The sequence below is a fragment of the Dunckerocampus dactyliophorus genome, chromosome 8 (genome assembly GCF_027744805.1).
Source record: "Dunckerocampus dactyliophorus isolate RoL2022-P2 chromosome 8, RoL_Ddac_1.1, whole genome shotgun sequence".
Classification (NCBI taxonomy): domain Eukaryota; kingdom Metazoa; phylum Chordata; class Actinopteri; order Syngnathiformes; family Syngnathidae; genus Dunckerocampus; species Dunckerocampus dactyliophorus.
In genome coordinates, this window is record NC_072826.1 from 8614386 (window position 1) to 8641121 (window position 26736).

Consider the following 26736-nt stretch of genomic DNA (forward strand, 5'->3'; position numbering starts at 1 on the left):
AATATACAATAGAAGTACCAATATGAGTTTAAAATAACGTTAAAAAAAAAAGTTTTCCCATAATGCATTCCTTCCAAACAAAGCATTCATTGGTGCCTGCCAGGGCGCTGCAAATCCATCCATCCATTTTCTATGCCGCTTGTGCTCCAATGAAAAGCTTTGCTTTATGGGATTATGCTTTGCATGCTTCACTTTGCATTATAATGCAATGCATTATAGGAAAACGTTAAAATAGTTTGTTTTTTTACAACTCGTATTGGTACATGTTATGTGTATATTTCTGAGGTATACCTTTTGAGTGTTAAGTTGCTATGTGATGAGTTTAGCGTTCTCTGTAAGATGACACCAGGCTGGTATATTGAGTAAATGACCTCCTGCGATTTCCAATGGGTTGACAAGCTCGTTGTGCGTTTTTTCATAGCTCATGATTGGCTCCTATCAAATAAATAGCTGCCTGGTCTACACGGACTTGTGCGTGCCACAATATGCCATTTTATGACGTGGACATGTGCGGCTTACAGTCCGGTGCGGCTTATATATGTAGAAATCTGTTGTTTCCTCTAAATTTAGTGTTTGCGGATTATACACTGGAATTTACGGTAATTTTCCCCACAAATACAGAATGTCATTTTTGTGAGAGAGGCTTTAGGTATCAGTTCATGTAACAACCTGTACAGTAGACTTGAATCCTAATGTGGTTATGTAACACATTCTATGGTATAGCATAGCATTCCTGAAAGGACTGACAGTCAAACAGAACCAGAAAAAGCAATGATTTGTATAGTATATTGTACTGTGTACATTGTGAGCGGGATTACATAATCAACATGTCAAACAGTGAGGTGTTTATGTTAGAGCTTATCTTGCATAATAAAGAGAATCCATCAACACAGGTAGACATCTCAGGATACACTGCACAAACAATGTAAACAGGTGTAAACTAGTTGAGAAAATATGGCTTTTACCAATTTTCCTCAACAACAACAGTGTGCTGGCCACAGTGACTTTTTCACTTAGCTGTGACGGTCGTCAATTCTAAGGAGCACAAAAGCAGTATTGTGAAAGAACCATAACATTCCCATGACCCCATGGTCCACAGGAAGCCATCATCTTGAAGCAAACCAACTGTGGCTGACCTCAAAGTAAATTTTTAGCTTTTAGCAGAATGTGCCTTTGAATTGGTTGAAGAAATGTGTTTTTTTGTCACATTTAACCTGTTTGTTACACTTTTGTTGGTGGGAATACTTTGTTCAGTGGCTGCTTCTTGGAAAACACAGGGTGAAAGTGGTCTTTTACTTCTATAACAAACAGTGAGCCTCACCTTCAAAATAAAATGTATTTCTGAGGCATTTCTGAGGTTCGCTAATCCATACTTGATCACCGGAACTTTCAAAAGACAAAGACTTTCATTGCAGGTTTGAACTATATCACAACAGGCACAATAATCCCCAATAAAAACACAGGCTAATGTTGAGACGGCAAGATGAAACTCAACTCTCAACCCCCGACGTCACTTCCTGTTCTCCCCTCACTCTGCTCCCCTAGGGAACACATTTATAGCAACACACACAAGCACAAGTCTTATTTATGTCTTAAATGGCTTATTTACTCTTATTATGTCTACGATATTAGGTAATATGAGTGTAAAGATGACAATCGAGGTGTTATTTCATGTCTCAAGGGTTGTAATAATGTTCAAAAACGTATTTTGAAGGTCATAAAAACATGTTTTCTGCGCGCAAAGTATGAAAATACTTTCCTTAAGGAATAATACTTCACGCAAATTGTTCTGTCACATATTCGTTGTTGACCATTCTGGCTCAAAGGGAGCAACAACTAGATGCACCCAAGAGACAGCATGCATGGCGCAGCCTTCATCCGTTAGAATTTGTTTTTGGCTTTGAGTCAAGTATCTCCAGACTTGTGTCTGCTTTATCTCAGTGAGGAGGGTGATTGAAGGGTTAAGTGACGACCACCAGGAGATAACACAGTTATGCAACAAACTCTCCGCTTGCATCAGTTTGCTATGGCGCAGGAAACGTAGTTCACATTAACAAATGGTGATTGTCCACTTTCAAGCCCCTATCAGCTAAATGTTTATATTGGCACATCAATGCCATTACTCACTTGTAAGGTCTATTATTGAAGCGCTTCTCCCCAGGGAAGCCGTACATGCCACAGATGACTCTGCTGTTCATTTCTGTCCAGTCCTCATTGCAGATCTGCCTCCACTTGCCTCCATCTTTCACCTCCAAAAAGCCCTCGGTGATGGGAATCCTTTTTCTGTGAGAGTATGTGGCCCTGATCCGCACATCCTCCACATGTACCGACAAACCCTGATGAACAGAACAATGTTAAATTAGTCAGACAATATTAATGAAATTACAAAAGCTTTTACTCATCTACCGCTAGTCAAGTAAACAAGATCAAATTCTCCTTTGCATAAAAATGTATGTGGTGCTTATTTTTTTCCCCCAGTTTCAGATGTACATAGAATATATTCAATCCTTCAACATGTGCAGCAAAGCCATATATTTTTTCCATGAAATAACCATGTGACTATTAACCCAGTCAGTGAACTTAGCCAAATAGCACCACAATCTTATATTCAGACTTTATAAGACCTTATCTTGCACTGTAGTCCTTCATAAAATGTACATACAATTTGCAAAGAATGCAACAGGCCTTCCAGGAATCTGACTGTGAATGTTGAAGGGCATCGTTTTAGCTTCAAACTGTAACCCCCAGTATAACAATGAGTCAAGTAAAAATGTTGATATGAAGGACAAAGTCTTTGCTTAAACTTGTTTTTTGACCTTCGCTGCTGGATGACTGGAATTATCCTCCATCATTCGTGTTTCAAAAGTACCAAAACGGCACAAATGTAAAGATTCACCACACATATCACATTAAGCACAGGTCTGCGTGCTTTATTAATTAAATGTTTTTATGCAAATGAGTCTTTATGTCATCTGGAGTGCTGTAATTTAAGTATGCTAACAGTTCATTCATATTGACTGGGTGAGGACTGTTGTGTGATGAGCTGCTGTCAAAGTTTAGGTTAAGAGAGTGTCTGCGGGTGGTCTACGGGCAACCAAAAAGAGCTAGGGCCAGCTGGTGGGATGAGTATCACGTGTCTTCCTGAAGACTGCCAAATCCTGCGACAACCTTTGACCTCCCAACCTATACGGGAAAACAAATACGTAATAACTCTGCCATTGTTCATTTCCTCCCCTGAGCCAAACTTTGCACTGGGGTGGTTGCCCATGTGTGAGGCTGAGGGAGCCAAAAAGGGCTGAGATGTTTTAGCTGCTCTGTGGAATGCTGATCTTACTAAATGTGAGCCAGTTTGACTTAAAAAGAACCCCCAACATCCTGGCATATCTCCCAGAAATATAAAATTTGCCCACAAGGTGGTTTCCTGAGATGGCGTCAGCCTGTAGGAATGTCCAAGGCTACCGAGTGGGGAGCAGGAGGGCCAATAAAGCCAGACTACTTCACCAATGACCCCTGACCCTACTGACTGCTGCGGTTTGAGTGGGCAAAACTACTCTTTCAAGCAGGGTTTCCTGCTAACCATGGCTTGACGCAGGTTTTCCATTTTAAGTCTTGGTGAAATGTGAAGACGTGATCAGGGAGGCTGCCACTGTAAACCACAGTGGGGTTTTGCTTAGGGACAAGCATGGTTTGATTATCGAATAATTGTAGAAAACTGTGTCAGTTATTCAGAATTAGTGATCTACATGCATATCAGCAAGCTTATGTTGCAAAACAAGGTTCTTCTGCTGCTACCTTATAGCAGTGAGCAGTGTTTGATCAACTAGTTTGCAGTTTAATGGCTGCTATGAAAATAAAATACAAAGTTAGTGTCAAAATATGCCTGCATCCCTAAAGCGTTACTACATCCAGAGTGGATGTTTTATGGGCTCCACACACAGGAGGCAACGTCGCCTCTAGTCCATTCATTTTCAATGGGACCTGCGCAACAGGGCGACTATCATGAGTCTCCGTCCAGCCAAGCAACACGTGAACTTCGTGCATTTTATCGTGTATCCGCTGGCTTGCAACGCGATGCCAAAAAGTTGAAAAATGTTCAACTTTTCATCGCTGTTACCGGACGAGGACCAATCACCGGGAGATTCAATGACCAACAAGTGAGCGGAGAGGATGCTATTCAGTAGGGTTGGGCAATCATTTTTATATACCGGTATACCGGTATAAATTCTTCCAATGATAATAAAATGACTTATACCGGTATAAATGATAACCGGAAACAAGCAGAGTTGATGATTGCATGCCGTGGGGCACTGTATTGGCGCCTCATGTGTACCAAAGCAATGGCATAGGAACTTGTTGGTGCCAAAATAAACATATTTGCCCTTTACATTGACTTACACAGACATTTATGTAAGTTTATCTTTGATACTACCAATTCGGTACTAGTATGTACTAGTAAGTACTCGATCAACACCGGCTACTTTTTCTCCTCTGAAGTACTTTGATACCCCAAAATTCCCTCCAAATCTGGCAGCCAATCTAAACCTTGGGAGACTCGTAATTTGCTCTGGATGTGATCGTGTCGCTCACCGGTGTTGCTGGCCACAGCCGCTCGTCGCCTGTGTGCAGGGTTTGCTACGCGTTTGCATGGAACCCATTTTGCTGAAAGACTGACTGTCACTATGTCGCTTTCAAATATTGATATGTTCATATTTCTCAACAAAAATGAGTAGAGTGGAGTTACCTTGTTGTGTCAAAGTTGGTTTGTGTATTTGGTATGGCATTGTTTATTTGTCTAAGACGTGCTTAACAAGTTACATTAAGGAACATCACGTAGTTACAACTGCACAATTCTATTAGGCTACAAAAGAGTAGGATGAAGCAGAGCTTATTACGTAAGTTACTACGTAAGTTTTACATGCTGACACAATATTTCACTTGCGTGTGTTTTGTCATTTACATTTTGTTCACTTCCTGTGTGTATAAACCTTGGACAGTGTTAAAGTAAATCAAAACCATTGAGGTCAAATATATGAATACTAGGGTAAAGATTTTAACTGAATGAATGTGAAAGGTTTAGCTCTCTTGCTTTTCTGAGAGATTCTTTAATCTTGTTGAGAAAAACACGTTATTTGGCTTTTACTGCCATCAGAATTGTTTGTAGTCCTGCTCATTAGTCTCTGGACTGCGGTCACTTGCAGGCACAGTATAAGACACATGGTCCTTCTGAACTTTTTATTTCTATGCAGGATGTTGTTGTCAACAGCAAAACATAACTACAACTAAGATTACTGTTTACACCGGACTGCTTCAAGCTAAAAACTGATTAAAGCTGTATAAATTGGGATGTTTGTTTACATGACAAAAGTGTTTTGGAGCCATTTGAAAAGGTGTTTCAGAGTTGGAGCTTAAGACAGTATTATCACAGTAAACTATGAAAACATAGGACAGGCTCATGCACACATGCTCAGGCATGGGTGAGTACAAAAACAAAACAAAACATAACAATTGTATAACATGCAGGATAATAAGAAGTATTTCCCAAAAACATGAAATCAAAGTCAATGTGTGATATTCAGCCGCGTGTGAGGACTAAAATCCTGGCCAAAACGTGCAAGTTGAGCATGAGGTTCACAGAGAAAGGTCCTCCCGGTGTTACTTTTGGATCAGGAGAAGGAAACTGTCTGTCTGAACCATAAAAGTAGAGAGAGGAAGAGAGTAGAACAGATACCCACAGCTGGATTCAGTTCAGGCGTTTCCCCCCCCAAAAGACCAGAGCGGCAGACATAAACTCAGCCTAATCCTGTTTGGCAGAAAGCCCAAATCTACACACAGCTCATTTTCAGTAGTGCCTGTGTGAATGCAGAGAGACAAACAATCGCACTAATGCTATTGCGTTTTTACCACTCTCCATTTCATTTCATTTGATCATGGTCAGGAAAATAATGATGCAGCAATGATAAGCCCCTACTGGAGTTTGGTATGATTTACACGCATAAAAGTTCTCAATTTCTTTGTTTGGCATTTCAGCTTGGTGACAGCATCTCTCTAAGAAATATTATATACAGGTATATCCATTTTCTATGTCGCTTAACCTCATTAGGGTCGCAGGGGTATGCTGGAGACTATCCCAGCTGACTTTGGGCGCAGAGGCGGAGTGCACCCTGGACTGGTCGCCAGTCAATCGCAGGGCACATATAGACACACAACCATTCACACTCACATTCATACCTATGGACAATTTAGAGTTGCCAATTAACCTAACATGCATGTTTTTGGAGTGTGGGAGGAAAGCAAAGTACACCCACCCAGAAGATGCAAACTCCACACAGAGAGGTCCAAGAGGAGATTCAAACCCAGGTCTCATGACTGTGTGGCCAACATGCTAACCACTCAACTACTGTGCGGCCCCAAAAACAAAACAAAAAGGACAGATAATATTTACAGTATTTGAACGGTTCAAGCACGTTAAACAGTAGCTTTAGTATGTTTTACAGTTTTGAAATGTGCACCCAAGTAGCATTGATGTCATGTATCATATACTGTTATGGAACATGATAGCACTTATTAAGGATCCAATCATAATGTGATGATGCACTTCATGCTGTGATTTATTAATTAACATGACAGTCATTCTTTTTTTGGCATTTCAGTTAGCAAAAGTGTCATCTCTGCATCAACTGTGAAGTTGTGGTTGACCAAGAAATGCAAGACACTGCAAAGAACATGGAATTATGTCATTAAAAAAAATCAAAGCATAGTCAGCAATATATACAATACGAGGTGGCACATATGAGATAGAAGTTGTGATGCTGGATATCGTCAGCAATGTCAGTGACTCTGACATTTTTCTAACCTGCTGACTGGTAGTGAATCATTCATTCCGAAAATACTTATTTTCTCTTCAAATGCACTCACAGTTTGGACACATGCTTTATTTGGAGCCAGTCAGTACTGCTCTATGAAGGCATTACTGAAATGTTTCCAAACCAACGAGCAGACTTATTATTCTAACTGTTCCCACTCACCCCCCACACTGCACCCCCCTGACTGCCCAGCATGTAGATATGTGTGAACATGAGACGATGGTCTAGCCGGTGTCTGACTAATACTTCCACTACTGTGCATTTCTTCCACTTTATTCAGCCACCAGGCCAAACCTCACGTTTATACACACGTGACTCCCACCACATACAGACACAAACACGCACCTCGCCCGCCTGTACTCCCCCTCACTTACCGGTCACGCCACCTTACTTAAACATGGTGAATCATTATCATCCAACACTGTAGACGAAAAGCTCTTTAAGATGACTTTCACATCAGTACTGCCCTGTTTACTGCCTCACCGGGCCCCAGCTTGCTTGACTGGTGAGTGTGTGCGCGTGTGTGCACCATATCACTTGCATAACACAGCGAAAAGGACACAGCAGCAGCAGCTGTGATGCAGTTTACATCAATGGCCAATACATCTTAATTGAAATGTTTAGGCCTGGCTATGATGTCATGGCGCTGCTATGTATACTAACTCATGGTGAGCATTTTCTTTTTGTTTCCAGTTCAAATTCACATTTAAAGCACATCATTTACAACCCTTGACCCTGACTGGTATAAATACCCATGTATAACTTGACTATTTTGTGTTGACTACAGAATAACATTTCTCTGTAAGGCCAATAAACACCTTTGAGACTATTAGTCTTTGATATGTGCACACCAAATCATAAAGTGCAGGTATGCATGACAAAAAGCGTGAATCTGGGTTCCCCAAAAGCCAAGGACACGATGTGAAACATCTGTGGAACATGTGGTGGATCCGTCTGCATTGCAATCCATAAGAAAGAAACATGACAAGCATCAACCTTTTCTCCTTGCGATTACTCTCCCCCTCACAAGCCCTCTCATACATTGGGCTTGTTGGAGGCAAACAAGCTTAGACTCAGGTTTCATCTTTTTGTTTTTTTAATCGCAGAGAACGCAAAGAGTGGGAATTCTTGAAAGCGGACACCATTGCAGCTGATGGAGGCGTGCAACCTTTAACCTTTTTAGACATGCTAAGAAAGAAGGATTTTAACCCCACTTTCAATTACTTTCAATGGGCTTCTGATGTCTTTATGTTGGTTGTGGATGTGCGTTTGGGCGGGATAACCACATTGCGTGTTGTTTGGTGAGAAACTGCAGCCGTTTTGGCTGTTTATTTGTCTCAACCACTCAGGAAGATCGCATCTTATCAGAGGATGAGCTCATCAAAACTTCAGTCAATCTGGAAATGACTTACTTTGATCGCTTTCAGAGGAACATTCAATCATCAGCACATTTCCCTAGAAAAAAAATACTTATTGGCAGGGGGACAATGTGTTATGCAAACTTGCTAGACAACAACGTTCTAAAAGAATAACTCTTGTCTAACTTTCCTCAAATGACATTTTCCGAGGAACTGAAGCGAGGGAAGAAGTATCAACAATCCTGTGATTAATTGTTATCGAGCTGTGCACTTCCCGCATGAACAACAAAACATTATTTTGCTTCCTTCCATCTAAGAGTTTGACTCAGAGACTTTGTCTGTTGTAATTCCAGCATCTGGAGAAACTAAAATGTGAGCAACCAGCTGATAAGTATAACATAATGTTGCAAGTCACAATCATTGGCCGTGAGTCTCTCCCTCAGGAATGTCATGTTGCTAGCTGACAGACATTGTTGTGGCACAAAGTTTCGTGTTTGACCCCAGAGGTCAAAGATGGTCATTACTTCAAGAAGCTGGAAAAGGTCAGAGGCTAAATGATGGCTCTAATGAGTGCTTGAACTGACAGAGAAAGAATAACTCAAATCTGTCAAAGTTATCTTCTTTACTAAAGCTGATCTGTTTCCACTCATGGCGCCAGTGAAGGTTAATTTTTGTGGTTAATGCTGAGTTTACCACTGTTTTAATACTGTTGTATCATGTGGTCCTTTCAAATATATGTGATGTAATATTATGGCATGTAAAGTTGCTTGGAAACTCTGTGACTGTATGACATGTATGCAAAAGTAGCCATACTAAATACATCCTACGGTTTGCTTGACTGGCATGTGTGTGTGTGTGTGTGTGTGTGTGAGACGTATCCAAATTTCATGGAAATCATTGTAATGGGTAATCCTGCTAATTAACTAACTACCTAACAAACAGTAGCGCTAATGATGCTCAGTCTTGACTGACACTGAGATATTAGTTTAACTGGTGATGTGCGGTGAAGTCATTGCTGGTGAGGCATTGACTCCTTTAATACAGGTTGCCCATGTTTTCAGATACTTCTTAGTCCCATTTATTTATTTTTTATAAACTCAAAAACATCTGTGTTCTTACCTTCTACAGTATCTGTATATGAAGTACATGTACGATCCTTCTCCAGGAAAAGTTGATACTTTGTTGTAACAGTCTGAGTAAATAACCCTTCATCTTGGAAGTCAGATTCATTTGTTCATTTAGCAGAGCATAAAAATATCTTGCATTTGACTTGTTTGTAAATCTACCCTGTATTTGATCGGAAAATGGGAAAATTCAGCGATTTTTACTTTAAAAAAAAACTAAAAAAAACCCAACTGGAATCATACAGAAAATACATTTATAATACACTTCAATGGACAAACATTAATATTTATTCTGTTATTGTTCTCTTTTTTCCAGCATCTGTCGTGAACTGAATAAGCAGTATAGAAAATGTATAGATGGTTTATTATTGTGGTTGTAATTTACAGTGATGTCAAATTGCACCGACGTCAATCAAAACAGAGTGTAATTATTTTTGTTAAGGCAGTATTTTTTTTTATACTTGTAAAGGATCACTTTAGATTTTGGAGGTGTAGCTAATGAAATGTATGTCTCCCTGTTCGTGTTGACCTCTGGTTTAACTTAAATGTACACACATTGCGGTCCACTTTCCAGATTGAGCACAAAATGCCCATTCATGCAGTGAATAAACACACTGAAGGAACATTGCTGCCTGTTGCTGACGAATGCTTCAGCATGGTCAAAAAGGTACAGCTACACCTTCTCCCATTCCTTTCTCCTTCCACTTGAAAGACCTCACCCAGTCTGAGGAAATATTTACAGGGTGGGGGAATAAACTACAGCAACACCTCTGGGACTGTAAACACACAACAAATAAGGAACCAGAGGGTGCTCCACAAATACACCCCTTGTAAAAATGAGGTAATTACAGCCACTGGTAGCATTAGTAAGCTTTTAAATATGTTCCTTCATCCGATGTCTCAACTGGACCTGATAATGATACACACTATACACTCTATTTGCTATAAAGTTTTAACAGTTGCATTTCTAGACAGGTATTTAACACATTCTCCTACATTACATCTACTCTGGTATGAATGCCATGACAGGGTGTCACTGGCCATCTCCTGCCAAAAGTGTTGCTTCATCTCCATTAGTCTGGTTTAAATGGGAACCCCCTGCGTCACAGTGAGTGTTTTCAGACATTTTCTTTCCCATCTGCCATCACGCCCCCACTGACTTTCCATCTGGTACGGGGGTGTTGCCTGCAGCCAGACAAGATGATCTTCCCCTGCTTGCAGAGTGGGAAGCCTGTCCAATATCTTCAAGGGGGGTGACCTTAGGCAAGGGCAGGCACCCAACCTGACTAGTCATTACTTCACTCGTGCAGGAAATCTGACCCACACGTGCAGGCAATGACACAAGCTGGTTTGTAGTCATGAGTCTAACCTCAACTCACACGTATTTACAGGTGGTCCTCGTGTCGAGTTACGGCGTTTGGTGGTTATGAACATGCTCCCATAAATTAATTAAAAGCGTAATTTTGAACCATAAACGCTAAACTCGCTCAAGAGCGAGCTACAGCATGAGCGGGTGATGAATAGTGCAAGGATCCAGGGTGTTACTTGTCTTGAGTGTTGCGGATAAATGTAATGTGTGCGCCTCTTTCGCAGCTACATTAAGAATAACGTTGCTTATCAGTTTACTTTTGGCACATCATTTTGTCTGTCTATGCAGGTTCTTCTGGGTGCAGCGCGTAAAAGAATAGAAAGGTGAAAGTGAAGTGAAATTAGACATTATAAGATGCTCATGGCCATTCCAAGCTGCTAAACACTGCGACCGTCATGAAGGATAAATATGGTATTCTTGAACATGTGAAAGGATCTTGTACTATGAAATGGACAGTGATAACTAAACAGCGTACTGCTCTCATTATTGACACTTTCTCCTCCTAATAAGCCTGTGTCTCACTTCCTTATGTGTTCTGTGTACAGTGTGAGTGACTTAGGTGTTAATTTAGATATACTGTAAGTTCCGAGTTACACTACAACGCAACTTATATCACAGTCTAGGAATGGAAGTTGTTCATAACCTGAGGACTACTTGTATTAAGTGCTGATTAATTGTGAAAATGGTGTACTGTACGCTACATGGCTGCAACCAGCAGAGGCGCTGTTGATTCGGTCCTGACTAATTTGTGGTCTAAAGAAGAATGGTATGCAGCTATGTGAAGTTGAGCTACAGCCGCGCAGGCATATGGCAGAACTCCTCCGGGTTCTACTCATTACACTGTAGAACCATTACACTGGCTTCAAATTTCAGAGATTATCCATTCTATCAATGTCAATTTCCCCCATAGTCGATCAAGAAAATGTGGCCAAATGTATGCGATATGATGTTCAGTCTAAGTTTTGAATGGGAACATTTGTTTCAGAAATGGATGTTGAATTGTGCTACAGTATAAATGTGCTTTTTGTATGCAACTCATCTTTTCCTACAGACATGCCACCACAAATGCATCCGCTGATAACACTTGTAACATTTGTAAATGCAAAAAAAAAACATCTCCCTTTGCATACACAATCCAAACTGCTGTAAAAATAGCCTACAGAAAATGCATTCCAGCCACGTAAATATAGCCATAGCCTGAAAAACAGCCCCCGAAATGCCTGGGTGTGTGAATATGAATTACAATGCGTGACTTTTTTGATGGAAGTCCTACTTGTGCGAACAGGCTCTTCACATCACTGGAATTACAGGAATCATTAATTTCAAAAGAAGTCTTGTTAAACTGTTGACACTGAATCCTTTCAATATTTCTTGAGCCATAATGCCGAGTGAATTTATATCTCTGCAGCAATGTGAATACATTTCCATGCCGCTGCTTCTTTTAATTTCTCAAGCCAGTTATCACACTGACGCATCTAACTCGTAATGGAAAGTTAGAATGAAAATACTCAACTCAGGGCGACTTGGAGCAATGCACATGGATACAGTATGTACATTGTTTTCACTTTATGAGGCATGTGGACCCTGTGCACATCTGTTAAGCTTTTGTGTGTGCAGCTCAACCTTTTTTGCCTTCCGCTTGAGTGTTTATTCTGCAGTTAACTGATCTCGCCCTGGTATTTACGTACAGTAAGTGAGATCGCTGTATAACGACAAGCATGTATCTCTTTTTCCAGCTTGTTGCTATTTTTCTGCAATTCTGCCATGTGACTCGCTGCGGGATCCTACCTCTACGCTGTTGGCCTGGGTCCGGATGAATTTGAAGCCTGGAATGCGCTGCTGGGTGCACACCACCCCGACATCTTCTGAATGTTTGCAGTCTGTCACGCCAAAGCCATTGGACCGACACTGGGCGAGGCTCTTCTCTCTGCCACTGCAGTCCAAATTGTCCAGCCAAATAGGACCTGCATTGGACACAAACAAAAATATTCCAGAATGTTGAAGGCTGTGTAAAAGCTGCCCAGATGAACGCTTGCATTATCAAATATAATAATAACACATAGCTTTTGAGATCAATCAAAGCCTCTAAATGTGAAAATTAGAGCATGTGGCTTCAATCTTCAAAATCTACAACATTTTGGACCGTAACTGAACCTCTTTTTTCGCACTCAAGTTCCAAATTCACACTGACTCACATACAGTACAGATGTGTTCAGTCTCTACAATCACCTGACCATGCTTGGATAGCACAAACTCAAAAAAATTGTGAAATGGATCATGGAGTTCAGCTGACTCATCTGAGTCAGCCACGTAACCAGTAACCATGGAGACCACCAGGCTGCTGGTCACTTTGACAGCCAACATTCTTCTTAGAAACATCCTGATCATACCAAGAAAGTGACGACATGTAAGTTGGTCAGTCACACTGCTGCCTGAAACATTTTTACAATATGGGACAAGTCTTTCTGGAATCAAAATGTCTGTTTCCAAGCCTGGACTCACTGCGTCTGACTTTTCCCCCAAATAGTAAACACATTTCCAACTGTGATAAACCTGTATTGCTGTGTTAAAATATTGTTTGCAAGTCTTATGAGGATTGAATTCAGAGAGCAGTGAGCTTTTATTATATCTAAGTTGCCGTACCTAGCTTTCCCATTCAAATAACAATTTCATTTTGTGCAGTAACAGTTAATAAGTTGTAGCCTTAAATGGCCTTTCCAAAGAAACGTCCATTTGTTTTACACATGGACGTTGCAAATGTTATGTTATTGTTGGCAGCTATGGAGCTTGTAAACAGTGCTGCTGGGGAGAAGAAAAACACTTGGTCAGGATCAGGATGCCCTTTTACTGGCTGTGCACTAATATGTCTTTGGTCTCTAACATTTGGTTAATTCTCTCACTGATGCATTAGTCATAATGACAGTGTAGAGGATAATGAATCACTTTATTGGTCCGGGGTCTCCACCACCAGCAATGAGAAAACAAATAAATCGTTTCCATGCAAACACATACAAGAAGCTTGTATAGTGCTGTCATACTCACCTTTACACACATTTTATAATCACCTTAGATCTAACTATTATGAATATGTAAACCCCTTTGAACATTTTATGTAATTATTCATTTTCAACTGGCAGGTGACAACACTTACAATGAAAAGGCATAATTTTTGAAAGAATATACAAAGAGGCTTCATTGCATCACAGGTTTCATTGCTTTGTCACATCACATGTCCCAAGTCCACTCTTTTTAATGTGGCGACATTACCTCCAAATTGACAATTATTCAGACAACCACCGCTCCCTGTGTGTTGTTGGTGATGTCGGTTTTGTTTTTAATGTTCTATGGACCATGTAATTGTCTGAAATAAAAGTTGATGATGATGATGATGATGATGATGATGAAAGCCCAGGACTCTCATTGATTCTGCATTGTGTTGACTGGTGTTATATTAACCATATGTAGGTGTAACATTATTATCTTCTGTGTTTCCTCCAAGGAGATGTTTTGCCAGGCACTTAATGCAGCCACTTGCTGCTTGTTAGCGTGTCTTGCTGCCTTCACTTTTGTCTTCACTAAGTGAGAAGCATGCTCTAATGGGTTGAGGTGAGGCCACCGACATGGCCATGGACAATTATTCAATTTCCATGCCTTCAAAAAGTCTTGAGTTGTTTTTTGCAGTAAGCAAAGTATATAAACATATACATATACTGTAAGGGTCTGTAAGGGTCCTGGCGCTTGACCCATCTCCTTTTAATACGCATAAGGTCACATTGTTTTTGGACGGTGAAAACTACAGGGGACCAAAACTACTTTTTGAAAAAAGACATGTCCCCCCTGTGCCCCCCACAAATTACGTCCGTGCTGTAGGTTATAAACTGCAATTGTGAACAAATTACCATGTAGATTTACTGAACAGACTGTTTGTTCCCATTGTTGACCTCATATCAGCACAGCCAATATACAATATGCAAATATGTTAAGCTGCCCTTGTTTATAATAAGACCTCCTCTTATGTAGCTCTTGTGAAATATTCTGCATGCAGCAAACAACATATAACGAGTATAACTTCAGGAATGTTCTTTTAAACACAGCTGCCAGAGGTGGGAATCTCATCAGTGTTTTTAACGTGGATGCAGGAATCCCCCCACACCCTAAATCATATGGTCAGTGGTGATTGCTATGTCTCAGTGGTCCTCTAATATGGAAAGCAGTGCAATGAATCAGGCATAAGGGAACCTTTACGTCACCGATGAGGCATATGGAAGTCAAAGACAAAATATGCAGCCTCAGAGACATGTTAGATCTTGGCTGCATCATCATTTGAGGCTCACCTCAAAGGTTTGGATAATATTAAGTCAAGGTGACGTGAAATTTTCTTACCTTCTCCTCTGCCATACTTGGCTGAGGGTGACCATGACTCAGCATCCACAAAGCCAAGCTCTCTGCACACCACCTGGGCAGCGTAGATGGAGAAGTCGTCGTCACAGACAGTCCCCCACTGGCCTTTGTAGAGAACTTCCACTCGCCCCTCATGTTTTTTACGTTTCTCTCCGGCCAGACGTAGCTGTATGGATGGAGCGCTGGAATCCATTTGGGCATTGCACAGCAGCCACGTGCACAGCATGGTGCAAAAGAGGTATTGGATCATTGCTGGGTGCAGCATGATGCAGCTGAAGGAAGAAAGCAGTGATTGAATCAACATACACAAGAACAGTGGAGGTTGAACACAATTTGCTGAGGGATGCTGGTGGACAACAGCTTACTATCATAAAAAACGTTTTACTCCATATAAGAGTTATGAATGTTAAAAAGTCATACAGATATAACAATTGGTTAACCACTGTTAATATTAATATACAAGAACAAAAAAACACCGAGTCACAGTCTGACTCACGCATTTCATGTTTTCTTATAACCTTAACTTGATGATGTGCATGTTCACACGTATTGGGATACTGTTAAAGTCTTACTGGCTTTTGAATGTGAGTCTGCTTCCTTTACAAAACTTCAGGTTTACATGCTTCTCTTGTCACGTTCTTCTTCTCTTAACACACCTTGTTGAGGCTGGCTCTTCTTTTGGAATAAATGGGAAAAAATCCCCATTGAACTGATTTGCTGACATGGGGTGTGACTTTGTGGATCTAACTTTTGTTCAACTTTAGAGCCACATTTTCCTGAAAGGTTTTTGGTCTCATTCCAAATGACTTCACGAGCATGATGTTTCAAGGTATTCAATACTGTTTTTGAATGTTTGAATATGAATGTTTTTCCAAAGCCAAAGCATTAACAGCACGGATGAAACATGATTTGAAGGAGAAAGCAACTTGTGGTGTGGCACTGTAAGAGAGAACAGTTTTAAGAAGAGTTGAATTTGGCCACGAGCAGGCTTCTCCTCTGGCCTCGACACCACCAGGAGAATCACTGCCAGATATAATTTCAATATATCAAGAAAAATAAATGTGACTGCCAAACAGCAATGTACATAATTAGCTATTATGTGAGAGTGAACGGAATCATCTCTCTTTCTCAGTGACAGCCTAATAGAGAGCAAATGTTGGCTTCTGCAGGAAACGTCCGGCCCCTCTCATTTATCTCAACGACGCCCGGAGGTCTGTGCCACTGAGGTTCAGGGGAAAGTTGACTCAATATTTCAAGACCAACCATGAAAGTGTCAATGGAGGAACCCAAATGCCCATTTGGAGGGATGTCCCAGGACTGAAAAGAGGGATGGAAGGCAGTGAAAGTGAGAGGGAGACCTCCACGTCACTTATTAGCAAAGGGAGGGGCGGGGGTTGCTTTTAGAGTTGACGTCATAGCAACCAGCAAACAAACTTCAGTGGGAGCACGCATAAGAAAATAACCTGGGGAGCACATCCAGTAAATCATAGTGCTGCGTGAGACTAATACTTCCTCAGGATTAAACAACTGCTTGGAAGACCAGCATGAGGAAAGGAGCGATGCTCACTATTGGCATGTACATGCTTCTTTTGTATTACTTAATTTAAGGCTCATTAGGCATTACCTAATGAGATCCAGTACAAGAACTGTTGTACAAAGTTTGATTTGCACCTATCAGAGAGGTTTTGATTGGACAATATGTTTATTATTGTGGGTGAAATTTGCATTGATGCATGATACACAATTTCTAATATTTTTTTCAGCTAGTGTAGCTATATAAGTAGGTCAAAATACTAAAAACAACTCTCAGCATAATGCTAAGTGCTTCTACTCCCCTGCAAACTGATAAACATATTGCTAAATTAATCTCTCAGGCAGTGTTTATCAAAATTGAGCATTATTATCTTAACAAAGGCGGAAGGTTTGCTACACTTGTATTGTACTGGATCTCATTAGATTGTTTAACTGTATATTCAAATAATAGTGCTAAACGATGCCAGAGGACACGCCCCATTGTTAAAACTAATTAGTCGTTATCTACCCACTGTGAGTGACAGCAACAAATGTGAGCAATTTCTACTGTGACTGAACTCACTTGCAAAGAAACAAACAACATCAAAACCTGTCGCATTGTAGTAGAAAACTTAGTTATTTCTGCCAATCAGTTGCTGTTAATGAGAACATCAGAATAACAAGATAATCACAAAACAGTAAGAGTCCATCTGCTTCAAGTGCGTTCCCTTTCACCAGCTTACATGTATGACCGTAAATTCTATTTACTGGTTCTACTGAGTTGTGTACAATGACTTCATAGAAGGGAAAATACGAGAAAACGCAGCTTTATGTTTAAATCGGAGAAGAGAACTTCAGGAAAAGAAACTTTCGGGGCTGCACGTGAGACACATCACATACCCTCAAACTTCAAATATTCAAAGAAAGATAACACTTACTTCTTCAGACGAGGGCGACTCCTTTCCTAAGCTTTAATATGTTCAACCTGTGTCAGAGTATCAGGTGTTAGGCATTAGTTCTTTGTCCCTTTTTGTACTTTTGCTGGCCCTTCTTTCAGCTCCCCTCACAACTGGCAGCTAGCTCCCGTCCCACTCCTCGCGCTCACAGCGGCCAATCAGCGGCGGCCTCAGCATCCTGACCACGCCCCCCCCGGCCCAAGCACCTAGGTTACAAAAACATAAGCAGGACCTCAATCCATTATAAGAAACCTACACTGTACTTTACATTCCTTGCACCAAAAATGTATGGCTGGTATTTTTTCCGTGTATTGCTTCAGAACTATTGTTGCATAATGTACTGTTATTTTTTTTCTAACATATGGAGACTGGAGCCTCTAGTTTATTCAGGCTATATGAGCCAGACGTACACCACACCCCAAAGTATCACCTCAAATGGTTGACAAAAGACAAAAAGACAAAAACACATTCAATTATGGGTTGTTGTGCTTTTGTCTTCTATGTCTTCATGTTTTCTTCACGCATAATTATTACTATTTATCGTGCTATGTTACGCTACACCATGGGTCACCAACGTTTTTCCTTGTGAGAGCTACTTTTACAAAATGAAAATGGCCAAGAGCTACTCATTTTTGTAACATTTATTTTCAGAGCTTATTTTAAACCCAAACAAAGCAAATATGCTTGTTTTACCAGAACATTAACAAAATGCTGGTGTCCGCAACTCACATTTTGTATTTCAGAATGCATTTCTTTCTACTGTTCTGTCATTATTAACTGAAAACCTGAATGAAAAGCAGGCCTGCAGGCACCTCATGTGGTCGTGGGGGGCTACCTGGCACCACGTTGGTGACCCCTGCGCTACACTATTCTACGCTAGGCTAGGTTAGGCTAGGATATGTTATGTTATGTTATGTCATATCATGCTATCTTAAGAAATCTGCAACACACTCAAGTGGCACATATATAGGGAAAAATAATCACTTTTCCATACATTCATGCCAAATAAGAAATAACTTTTTGTATTGGCATTTATCTTACTTAATAATATAATATATTCATTCTCCATCCACAATAAAGTAAAATCAATAATAATACAAATAATAATAACATATAGTCAAGGCTATACACTTATTAATACCAGAGAAACACTTAAAATGCAGTTCTATGTGGAATAAGAAGGCCCCCGTCCCTCAAGACCTCACCCAATGGCGAGACTTCACTTCTGCAAGTTTGGCTCTTTTAGTTGAGATAGGTGAGTCAAAATCAAATGTATTACGTCGCTGTCCAGTGAAAACTGATTGAAAAAATGTATGCATGTTGGATAAAAAAGAAAAAGCTCACAAAATTAAGGGTTTTTTCATTGGTTTGTGATAATTTTATTGACTTTTAGTGGTATTGTTCAAAAGTGTCACACAATACGACTCTTTTGGTCACATTTTGGCAGTTTATCAGCAAGTTTTTCTCCAGATGGAAAGTCAGCCAGTGTCAGAGCTCACGGGATGGACTACATGCTCAAAATTGAGTTGTTCTCCAGCTGATTGTTGTCGATGTTGAAGCTCAGAGGAGCACTAGAAGTATGCCTCGTCTGTCTTTGCAGTCAAGCTGCAACAGAACTGCAAAAGCTGCAGCAGGTTAAACACATAACTTGGCAGAGGTCACAGAGCACCTAACCTTATTGCGATGCTTCCAAACTGAAACCGGTCAGGGTTTTTTTTCTCAACTGAACAAGGCCGTGTGAGCAGGCAGAGCATTGTAGTTGTACACTGACAAACAAAAAGCCACTAATGATATGTTTACTAAAAAGCAGAAGTTGATTGTCTGCACGGACAGTAAAACAGAACAGCAATTATGTGTTATGGGAAAACAATGTTGATATCAACTACTGTACAATATGCATTCACTCTATGGATAACTGGATGGAGGTAAAAACGGACACTGTTAAGCAGTAAAACAATAACTCTTTATTTGGGAATGCACAAAATATAGCAGTCAACATCCAAACTGAGTATAGCAGTATTATATTTCCATTTACAAATATTATGAGCAAAATAAAGCATAAATGTCTTTTTGCAGAGTATAAAATGTACACCTGTTGCACTGTAACATGGATTTGCCCCTTCAATTGCAAGAAATACCACTGCAACAGAATCTCATTTGACATTATTTTGGCAATAGATTGTGCTTCTATGACGGAGCAGACCATCCATCACATTTGTTGCACCTGCACGTTCCCTCGGGTTGAATCAGACCTGAGAATGCCGTCAATGCTAGAACATGTTCAAACTGCAAATTCATTATAAAAGTCACTCTTATGTGCAATCACATAACGGGATGGGCGTGCGAGACGTTCACTTTGGCCACGGAGACAACTGTATGAAGAACCTACAGAGCCACAACTTTCCTTATTTGTACAAGATAGACAACATAAAGGCACATTTGATTTGGACTCACAGATATAAGATAAAACATAATTACACGGGAGTGACAAAATGTGCTTCTCACACATTGCACAACACAGCATTACTGTCGAACAACTATTACAGAATGAAGCGTTTAACTGAATGTGTAGGTTCAAACCTCTTCCTTTAAGTGCTCTTATTAAATGATTCCACACATTTTGGTGGTATAATGTTCATGATTTCACAACCCTCCAATTCTGGAACAACAACTCAGCAGTACATATTGCAAAATGTAAATCTGTCTAATATAAGATTTAAAAAAAAATCAATTACAGATCAATGGCCGAGGAAAGATATTAACCAGAAGTAAACCAATGTGCTTTATGCTGATGTCCTTCATTATGTTTGATGGTCATGTCATATGGTTTTTGTCCAATCCAACACACATCTTTTTCTGTCAGCTCTTCCGAATGGTGTCTGAATGAATATCATTATAATTTCATACGGTCCTGCTGATCTCTGCTCTGAATCAATATTTTTGTATGAGGTAAGCAAAGCACATGTCCAGACAGTTTAAGTATGATCATGCACAAATACTGCATGATGCTATGACCGGTCTCTTTTGAGCTGAGGGGCTGTCTGGTGACTTATTCTGTTCCCAGTTTGGCAATAAGCTCATCGCAGATCTTGGTGAGTTCCTCAATCTCCTGATTCTGTTTAGAGACACAGACAAACATGTTGCTGATACAAGGGCCACTGGTTTTAGTTAGTAAATAAACTGCTGCCCCCTGGTGTTAAATGAGCTCATCAGTGCAGAAATATTTCATACCATCCATCTATACATTTTCTATACTGGATGTCCTAATTAGCAGGGCCGCCCCTCCCTACGGGCAGAACATGCGCTGTGCGTAGTAGGGCCCCATGACGCATGGGGGGCCCCATTTTTCGCAAGGGGGTGCATGCTCAGCAAATGCATAAAAAAAGCATGTAAAGCACTAAGTCAGCCCGAGACAGGAGAGAAAAAATTGAGGCGAATAATCGTGGGCGCCGTATAGTGGGGAAAAGGTAGGACAATTCCAGAGGCCCCTCACTGGGGCAGTCAAAACATGATTTTGCCATCTGGGTTGAGAATATTTTTTTCAAATAAAGTCAAAAAACAATAAAAAACAGTCGCTTTGTTTTTACTTTGTTTTTGGCCGTTAAAGTTCCATATCCACGTCGACCAAAAAGACATCCATTATAGAACAGCCACACCCCTACATCTGCATGAAATGGTTTGGTCCTGTCCGAGCACACTCACTGTTGCTGATGCTGCTTAGTAGCAGTCAGTAGTCGTGCCAAAGCGCTACAATGCTGCCTAGTACTAAAATAAAATCTAGTGTTCAAAAAAGGAAAGAGGGAAAATTGTTTGGTGCTTTGCATGAGGTTTTATGGCAATCTTATTCCCTTCCCTTTCCTGCTCTGTCACCAATTACAGAATATATTTGCACAATTCAGTCACTTCCTGTTAGTCCCTGTTGGTTCAATGGTACATGCAGCTGTCTTCTGAGGCAAGGGTGCGGGTTTGATCCCAGCACTGGACAGTTTTTAAAAGGGATGGCCCTGCTCATTAGGGTCATGGATGAGTTGGAGCCTCACAGCACACCCTGAACTGATTGCCAGTCAATCACAGGACACAAATAGACAAAGGACAGTTTACACCTATTAACAATTTAGAGTCTCCACTTATCCTAAAATACATGTTTTTGGGATGTCGGAGAAAAGCTATGCACACATAGGGAGAACATGCAAACTCCATACACAGATGCCCCAACGGAGATTCAAACCCTCCATTTCCTGACTGTGAGGCCAACATGCTAACCACTAATCCACCATATGGCCAACAGCACAATTTGTAATTGTAAAGTCTTACCTTCTGAAGGACGGCTCTTTCAAGCGAGTCCACCTTCATCTGTTCCTTCCTCAGGCTGGCATTTAGTGCGACACCCTCCGCGTTGGCCTTGGCACGGACTTGCGCTATCTCCTCATTGGCCCTGTTACAACAAACACACACGCATACACACATACACACACACACAGACAATCAGACAAGTGAGCCATTTGTAGTGCAAAAAAGAGTAGCTAAAATACAAGACAAACACTGAATGTAAGGATAAAAGTAATTAATAGAAGTGAAGTTATGAGTTCATGCAGCAAGAACATTTTACTTGACAATATAATAGGTTTAGAGTAGGTTGGAGTGGGTTACAATTTGTTTTCTAGTCTTAAAATAGGAGAGAACTGATAAGCATTCAATTGAAAGTGCTGATTTATAGAGAAAATGCTGAGGGAAATATATAGAATATTCAATACTACGAAATAGGGGTGTCAAAAGACACCCAACTCATTCGACAAGACGACATTATACCTGTTATGCACCTCTTAAATGTGTTAATGACTTACACTTGACAAAACTTGAATGTTGAATTTTGTGCTGTTACTGTAATCTATGCCAGCACTTTGTGTTGAGAACACACCAATTTGGATGTAAGGTTTAAAAACACATATTTAAGTTGCAAAAAACTTGCAAAGCTGCAAAGCAAAACCAGCTGCAAAGTTGTTTTGAGTTGAATCAACTTTTATAAAGTCTGGCTGAAAAGCTTTTTTGAGTTGGGTCAACTTAAATTTACGCGTTCGGCTGGGAGAAGTCATATGGTTCTACATCCTTGTAATGAGCACTGTGGCATGCATTTTGACTGAGGTTCAAGTGATTACAGTAAATACTGCATGCTCCTTGCCATAAAATAACTACTTTAGTTCCTATTTCAAGAGTATGAATCCACCTTCGACGCTTTAAGGATTAGGGATGGCGTGTAAATAGAAAACATGTCACTCACCTGTCCAGCTTCTCCTCCGCATGCACTTTGAGGGTTTGGTAACGCTGCTCCTCCTGCTTGATGCGTGTCAAGTAATCTTGTGCACACTTCTTCAGCACTTCCTCATTCTTGAGATGCATACAAAGAATGATGTATGTATGGTGATCTGGCCATGACACGAGGGAGCACTACATAACATCCCATGACATTTGAAGACTTACTGACCTTCTTGAAGCCCTCCAGGACTCCCTTCATGTTTTCATACCTCCTGAAGAGGTCAGCGAAGGAGCGTTCCACAGAGTTGAGGTCAGCCAGGGCCTGATCCCTTTCTAGAGTCAGCTGCCTGACTGACTTACTACACGACAGCGTCTTCTGCTGCTGTTCATCCTCTGTACCAAAGATGACAATGTTGTTGAGAGAACACATTTTTTAAAACTTTATTGTTGTTCAGTGAGGATAGTTGATGACAAGCACAGAGAGGCGAGGCAATGGCCGTGCCAACCTAAAAATACAATACAAATACAAATGTGCAACCACTAGGTGGCAGTAACTCACCAATCATCTGCGCAACTGTCTTTTCATACTCTGCAACAATTTTCCTGTTAATAGAAGACCAAGTGAGCAGTCTAAGTCAGTTCTCCATATTTTTCCAGATTTTTTCCCCTACCTCATCTCCAGAACCTCAGCTCTGCTCTCCTCATACTTCCTCTTCCACTCACTGACCTCAATCTCTTTAGTGATTATCTGATGAGAAAAAAGGGCATGAAGATGTAAAACTATGATGATGTGCAGGCTGATACTGACTCAAGAGGGAGTAACGTACCTCCTCTCTGATGAGAGTGAGCACAGCAGCCTTGTCTATCTCACTAAGAGGAATTTTGTCCTGAGACATCACTTCTGTATCTGTAGCACTGCTGCACATGGTTAGATTCACAGATGTCTCACACTGCGGAGCATCCAGAAATCACAAGAATATAATCACATTTTCATTTTAATGACAAATTTTAATCAGTTTTGATTCATGTAAGAGTTTACAGTTGAATTTTGTAGTTGTTTACAGCAATTTTACCACTCACCAGTAGCTAAATTCTCTTTTCTGTGCGTTGTAAGATATCAAAACAGATAAAAAGAGACAGCTCATTACTGCACATAATGGGAAACACTTCCTCCGCCTATAAAGCCTTCTGGAAAAAACTCCATTTACATATAATGTGACGTGCATATTAACCAACCTACAGTGACATTGTTACACCAATTGAACCACGTTACTGGCGTATTGATACCTTGCCACACCACACCATCGAGCTGCTATAGCCAGCTCGTGACTGACTTCACCACACACTCGGCTGCACCGGGTCAGCGCCACACTCTCAATACCTCATACCACTGCCAAAAAGCAAGGCTACATATTGGATCTGCCACCACTACTGCAGTGTTTTTATTTTTTAGTTTGTAAAAGTTCATGCTAGGTGTACTGCTAGGCATTAGTTTCTATGTTGCTATGCGCTATCAATGCGCCCAGGAAGGAAGTTCCAGTAATGCTTAAAATGACCATAAAACGGCAAAATACTATAAGTATTACATGTTATGATGAATGTACCTGTTACTACATGGTTACAGCATGTATATAAAACCATAAAACATAGTTGGAGGTTTTTGGAGGTGTTTTAATAGCGGTCTTTGTAAGCGGCTTAGTTGTGTCCCATTACGCTCAGTAATGAGCTGTCTGTTTTTATCTGTATTTATATCTTTAGAAGGCACAGAAAAGAGAAAGACGTGTTCATGTCTTACATAAGGATTGTGGATGATGGGCAAAATAAAAAATAAAAAAGTGCAGTTTTCCTTTAAAGATTACAAAAAGCGGAACTCACTGCTTGAAAGCACACAAGGTTACGGAAATGTTCTGCTTTGCTAGGTTCTGTTTATGTTTTTACTATGATCTGATGTGTCAAGTTCATTTCAAGTTCCTCTAACACTAACATTATTGAAATAATGTAAAACCATTTGCTGGTATAGTCCTGTTGTTGTTGCTCTTAGGATTTTTGTTGTTGTCTCTCTCTATAATATGCAACACAGTTCACTTACTGTATCATCTGTACACATGTTCCTCAGGTCTTCGTGGGCCATCTTGGTCTCAGGATCTTTAAAGGAAATAAAATCAATACACAGTGGCAACTGCTGGTGGCGTTAGTATGCCAAATCTAAATTGAATGCGAATGTGGAAAAAATATTGTAACTGACTTCCCTAACATACTGTATGTACTGTATGTTTGACACAAGGTGGCGCATATTGTAAGAAAAATGGCCCGAAAACATACCATCTTCAATAGGCTTGTGGTCGACTGGCTTTTTTTTGCTGGATTCCTTACTGCATTCAGATTCTCCTTTCTTCTCGTGGTTGTCTGTCTGACCCATGATGCCTGTGGACGCCAGCTTCTCCTCATCAGTGGCGTGGTGAACTCGCTGTACGATCTCTGGGGTCTGAACCACCACCTCTTCTTCCTGGGCACAGTGGATCAAATTATTACAATTTGAATTATTTTAGATTACTTATATATTTATTTCCATTTAAAACTGAAAACACATGAACAGTTAAGTTAGCAGTGTTATTATACCTGAGTGATGTGCGTGCACTATTTTCAAATGGACAAATGTTGATGGCCTCGATTATAGAAATACTGTGTTGCTTTAGGGAGGACTTTTATGGACATACTGTAAGTATTTAGAAACACCTTTTTGACACATTGCTTCATAATCTGTCAGGGGCTGGTCTATGACCAGAGGGTGCTCCTAAATTTTAACTCATCCCCTTTTGGACAAACCTTCTTTTGTGGGAAGTTTGTGTTGTTGTGCTCAAAGTAAGGTCCACGAAGGAATGTGCTTGTTGTGGAAGAACATCACAGCCCTGACCCCAATTTAAGTTATTCTGTTCTTATTCAGATTACATAATACCTGTGATGATAATAGACAAGGTGTGTGTGTTTAGAGGTTGGCCATCTGCTAAATAATGGACATTGTAGTGCCACTGCAGTAAGGTAAAACATTTCATCTGAGACTCAAATGCACACTAACAAATGATCAAATTACCTGTTTGCACATGTCCTGCATCTGCGACTGGCTCTCATCATGTTTCTCAGCTTGACAGGGGTTCCTATGAGACAAAAATGATACATGATCATGAATTTGATGCACCAAGTAGAGCTCCCTGACATTTTTATTTCATTATTGTGCCCATAACCAAGCATTAAGGGGCCTTTTTGAGGGGACACATTGAAAAGCTGATGAAGAAGGTGACATTAAACCTTAGGAAGATGTTTATTTGCTTCACATGACTTTTTGACAGGCATTGTTTGACAGCACGGATCATGGTGAGTCTAATGGGCTGCAAGCATGTGTAAAAGAAAGTGAGTGTTAATAGCGAGAGTACTTACAACAGAAAACAGAGAAACTTGACTTGTTCAGATGTCCTGAGGAGTAGTGGACAGAAGTAGATGAAGGAGCAGAGATTTAGGGATTGCGCAAAAGAAGAAAGAAGGAAGGATGAAGAATGGTGATTTTAATCAGGGTAGAGACAAAGAAGAGTGAGTGAGTGATCAAAGGTATTTTAGCTTGATATGGTAGATAAGACAAGCAGACCATTTGTGCAGAAACATTCTGATTGCAAAAGCTAAAAGCAGCCTTTGAACAGCCTAAATATAACTTTGTTAAGGAATCACACCAATGACCACAATGCAGCGTTAAGTGTTTGGCATCCATTCAAAGCATTGTTTGCTATGCAGAGCCATCACTAAGAGACGTCAACAACAATACATTTAGCCTGGGAGAGAAAGCTCAGTCAAATTTGAGGTTTTCTTACTGATTCTGTTCTATCCCAAACCACCTTTAGAGAGAGAAAG

General features: G+C 40.4%; 2 protein-coding genes across 6 annotated transcripts in view; both read right to left on the reverse strand.

The window, feature by feature from the left end:
* loxl2a (lysyl oxidase-like 2a) overlaps positions 1-17709 on the reverse strand; it is a 32730-nt gene extending 15021 nt beyond the window's left edge. Inside the window, exons 1-4 of the mRNA XM_054784227.1 lie at positions 17566-17709; positions 15098-15387; positions 12503-12678; positions 2128-2336 (exon numbers count right to left, since the gene is read on the reverse strand). Coding sequence (XP_054640202.1) covers positions 2128-2336; positions 12503-12678; positions 15098-15380 — 668 coding nt within the window. The 5' untranslated portion in view covers positions 15381-15387; positions 17566-17709. The remainder of the gene's footprint in view (positions 1-2127; positions 2337-12502; positions 12679-15097; positions 15388-17565) is intronic.
* Positions 17710-19524: 1815 nt separating this feature from the next.
* The window catches only part of tacc1 (transforming, acidic coiled-coil containing protein 1), a 29123-nt gene continuing 21911 nt past the window's right edge, over positions 19525-26736 (reverse strand). For 4 of the 5 annotated variants that reach the window (XM_054784907.1, XM_054784904.1, XM_054784906.1 and 1 more), the window contains exons 4-14: positions 26272-26307; positions 25928-25991; positions 25159-25342; positions 24926-24981; positions 23664-23786; positions 23508-23584; positions 23396-23439; positions 23066-23229; positions 22862-22968; positions 21898-22018; positions 19525-20698 (exon numbers count right to left, since the gene is read on the reverse strand). In XM_054784907.1, coding sequence (XP_054640882.1) covers positions 20633-20698; positions 21898-22018; positions 22862-22968; positions 23066-23229; positions 23396-23439; positions 23508-23584; positions 23664-23786; positions 24926-24981; positions 25159-25342; positions 25928-25991; positions 26272-26307 — 1042 coding nt within the window. In that variant the 3' untranslated portion in view covers positions 19525-20632. The remainder of the gene's footprint in view (positions 20699-21897; positions 22019-22861; positions 22969-23065; positions 23230-23395; positions 23440-23507; positions 23585-23663; positions 23787-24925; positions 24982-25158; positions 25343-25927; positions 25992-26271; positions 26308-26736) is intronic. The other variant, XM_054784903.1, reaches the window with a different exon arrangement.